Genomic DNA, 3,797 nt, shown 5'->3' with positions numbered 1-3,797 from the left:
GGCGCCAATTGGGCATGCACGGGGGTGGGGAGGAGGTCCGCGGGTGGTTGTAATAGTTTTAGACTATACTAGCATAAGTCCAATAACAATTTATAGTAAATAAAGAACAATCCCAAAAAAAATATTGGGTTAATTTGTACAAAATTAATGCTTATTAATTGTAAACGTTGTTCAAGAAGTGGACTATCTTCAACCCAACAGGAGGTTAAGACCGTGTCCTTAGCGTAAGACAACGGCGATGTTTCATTAATTTAATAAACAATTAAATCTAAAGAATATATTTGAGTGTCTAAATTTTATTTCAAATTTTCAATTCGAAACTATGTCCAGTTTGTTTGATTTTTTTCTTACAATTAGTCCAACTAAGCGATGATCGCTGTCACATGCAGTTTGGGAATTGCATACAAAATTCAAATGAGTGATTCCTAAAAAAAAGAAAGCGTTTCACTGTATGTCAGATTGATTATTATTATATTATTGATAATTGAACCAAAATTTCTTAAGTACTTTGTTTAGTTTTCGAGTTATCATTTCCTACTCAGAAAAAAACATTACTCGTTTATAAAAACACTGAACATCAATTTTTCCCTATTTTGTAGCGAATTGGACCGTGATCTACATGAATTTTTTTGTAGCTGTTTGGATCTTCTCTCATCATTTTTGTGATCCTATATTTTTGAGGGGAGGGGGGAGAGAGGGGTTTGCGGTTTTTAAATTTAAAAAAACATTTTTTCTTAAGCTCTTATCGCAAATAATATTCTCAATCAACAGAAATTTGGGGTTGAACGTCCTTATTTTCTCCAACTTAAGTTATGGGGATGGGAAAAAGATGGGTTATTCTATAGTTTAACAGGCTATCTTATTCGGACTGGAAAAGTCGAGATTCACAAACTCGGATTTTAAGACCGTTATATTGGAACATTCAACCACTAGGAGTAATTTAAAGTTTGTTCTAATTTCAGCTGTTGAATGGATTTTCAAAAATTTAGGTGTTGGTGCGCGCCAGTTTTGAATACGCACCGAATTTCTAGTCAGTTCTGTTCCAATATTCAACAATTTGGTGTTAACCTTTTCTTGTGTTAACCATTGTAAATTAACGTTCTGTTTAAATTTAAGATGTATGTGTTTCAGTGAAATGGAACCTCAAAATTTGACCAATTTGTATCCAAATTGCACCAGAAATGCACCCTCTTTAGGCAGCTAGACATGGCGATCCTTGTCATAACCAAGGACTCGAGTATTGGTAGCTTTACTATCGACTTTGAATAAACGAGTCATTGTCTCCTAATCTAATATATGAAAAGAAAAAAAAATTGATTTTGGAACGTTTACTGAACTTTTTGTGACCAAAAAAAGAACTCTTCTCTACGCACAGACTATGGCAGATTAAATTTATGTATTGTTTTATTCTTTGCATGTTTATTTTCTCGAAATATTTTTTCTTTGAAATATCTCTCTAGCGCTAGTATTTCTATAAACATTCTTTCAGAAAAAAATATAAATAGTTTATGGTATTCATTATAGTGTTGTTATGACAATAAAACGCTCTAAAATGTTTCTGTTACGGCTATAAGCAGCTTGAAAAAAAAATCAAATAAACCCAAAGCCTTAAATCTGTATATGTATGTATTGTAACGTATTCATAAATTTGTGCATTGTATAGAATATTTAATAATAGTACTTAAAGTAAGTTAAGCTGGAGGTCAAAATTAAAACAACAAAAACAATTTAATTATTTTGGAAGTTTCATACTCTTTCTTGGCTACAATAATAAGACATAAGAAAGACTGAAACCATAGCAATGAATTTTTATTAAGTAAATAATATAAAATAAATTTTAAAGAAATAAAATATGAAAAAAAGGTTTCTTCATTTTATTTTTTTCTTTATTCACCTTCATTCCGTAGCGAATTTATTATATATTTATTGCCAAAAAACATAACAGATTGTAAAGGTTAAGAATAAATTTAAAAAAAAAAATTCTTTTAGGATAACTGAAATAAGAATGTTCTATTTCGAATGAAGATGTTAATCAGAAAATAAAGCTGCTTATGAATTGTAAATGTAAATCTTTAGTCATTGTTGTTATTTCTGTTGCTAATTACCGCTAATTTGTAAAGCCTTTATTCCCTCTCGTGCAATAAATATACATGAAGACCAGACCTCATTATTTATTCTTATCGTTCTTTCCTTTGTTTCCGCTTATTAAAGAGATATTGCCTTTTGAAAAATACCGACGTTTAATCTCTGTTTAAGATTACCAATTGTTTGGGCTTTATATAGTAAAACTTTAATATTTTATTGTTTTATGAAATTATGTGTATCATTTCACATCAAAAGAAATTTTTATAAATTGTGAAAGTTATATTCTATTTTTTTTTTCATTTTTAATACTTAAAAAAATTAAAGGAATTGAAAATTATTCAGATAATATTTTCATAGCTAAAAATGTGAATTAACTGTAAAGATGACTTAACTATAACTTTTATTTGACTTCACTTTTATTTTGTTAAACAAACACATCATAATTTATAAAAGTTATCAATTTCATCATGATTACTTTTAAGCAAATAGCATTAACATTTTTTTTTAACATTTATGTTCTGCAATGAACAAATGGTCAAGCATGTTGCGGCACAATATCTTCGGAATAAATCCAAAATAAAATTCCAACTATTCAAGACTCTATCATTGTTCCGCAACATGCTCGACCATTTGTTCATTGCAAAACATAAATGTTAAAATAAAAAAGAAAGTGTTAATGCTTAATGTTATGAAATTTCAAAATTCATTAAATTAATTTTCCGCCATTTGTTTTTTTAATTTTGTCCTCCAATTTAACTTACTTTAAGAACTATTATTAAATATTCTATAGAATGCACAAATTTATCAATACGTTACAATACATACATATAAAGATTTAAGGGTTTGAGTTTATTTGATTTTTTTTTTTTTTTTTTCAATCTGCTTGTACTCATAACAGAACCTTTTTAGAGCGTTTTATTATCATAATAACATTATAATGAATCTCATAAACTATTTTATATTTTTTTCTGAAAGAACGTTGATACAAATACTAGCGCTAGAGAAATATTTCAAAGAAAAAAGTATTCGAGAAGATCAGCATTCTAAGGATAAAACTGTAACAGTGAGCGAGCACGTAGTTCCGCGGTAACCCGCTAGGGACCAGCACTACAAGCGTCTAAGCAGCTGTATAATTGTATATAAGTTTATTATTATGAAAATACGATCTCTTGTATAAATGTATATATGTTAATATGTAAAATGTAAGATTGTTAATCATAAAATAAAAAGAGATCGAGCAATAAGATTCTACGGAACGATCTCAAGTAGAGTTAAAAGAGTGAATTCTCAGGGATAACCGATCACATGAGGCCTTCAATTGTCACCGGGATTGATCCATCAGATGAAGAGGATGGCTCACCAGTCCAGTGCCGAAACTGTCAGGGTTTCGGACACACAATGAAATACTGTGGCCGGACCCGCCTCTGCGCCTGGTGTGGTGGGAAGCACCAAATATCTGAATGTCCCAAAACACAGCAACCCCGATGTTCCAACTGTGATGGAGATCATCCTGCCTCAGCTAGAAACTGCCCCAAAAGGGTCACACTGATGGAAAAGCGGCGTCATAAGGGCACCCCGGTAGTCGCACCGACCATACCTTTGAGAAACCCTAGTAGGCTCGCTCAACCCGGTGTATTCTATTCAGGAGTCATGGGCGGATATAATGGAACCAAAGGGACAACCCCCCAGACAGACCAGCCACAGCCAACCCA

General features: G+C 31.3%; 1 protein-coding gene across 1 annotated transcript in view; it reads left to right on the top strand.

Moving 5' to 3' along the window:
• The first annotated feature begins 3,390 nt into the window (after positions 1–3,390).
• The window catches only part of LOC112211099 (uncharacterized), a 36,431-nt gene continuing 36,024 nt past the window's right edge, over positions 3,391–3,797 (top strand). Inside the window, 1 exon segment of the mRNA XM_067049288.1 lies at positions 3,391–3,717. Coding sequence (XP_066905389.1) covers positions 3,391–3,717 — 327 coding nt within the window.

This window comes from Halyomorpha halys, unplaced genomic scaffold, assembly GCF_000696795.3.
Source record: "Halyomorpha halys isolate HHAL.00 unplaced genomic scaffold, Hhal_1.1 Scaffold6.1, whole genome shotgun sequence".
NCBI lineage: Eukaryota > Metazoa > Arthropoda > Insecta > Hemiptera > Pentatomidae > Halyomorpha > Halyomorpha halys.
This window is presented reverse-complemented; position numbering and strand designations above follow the sequence as displayed.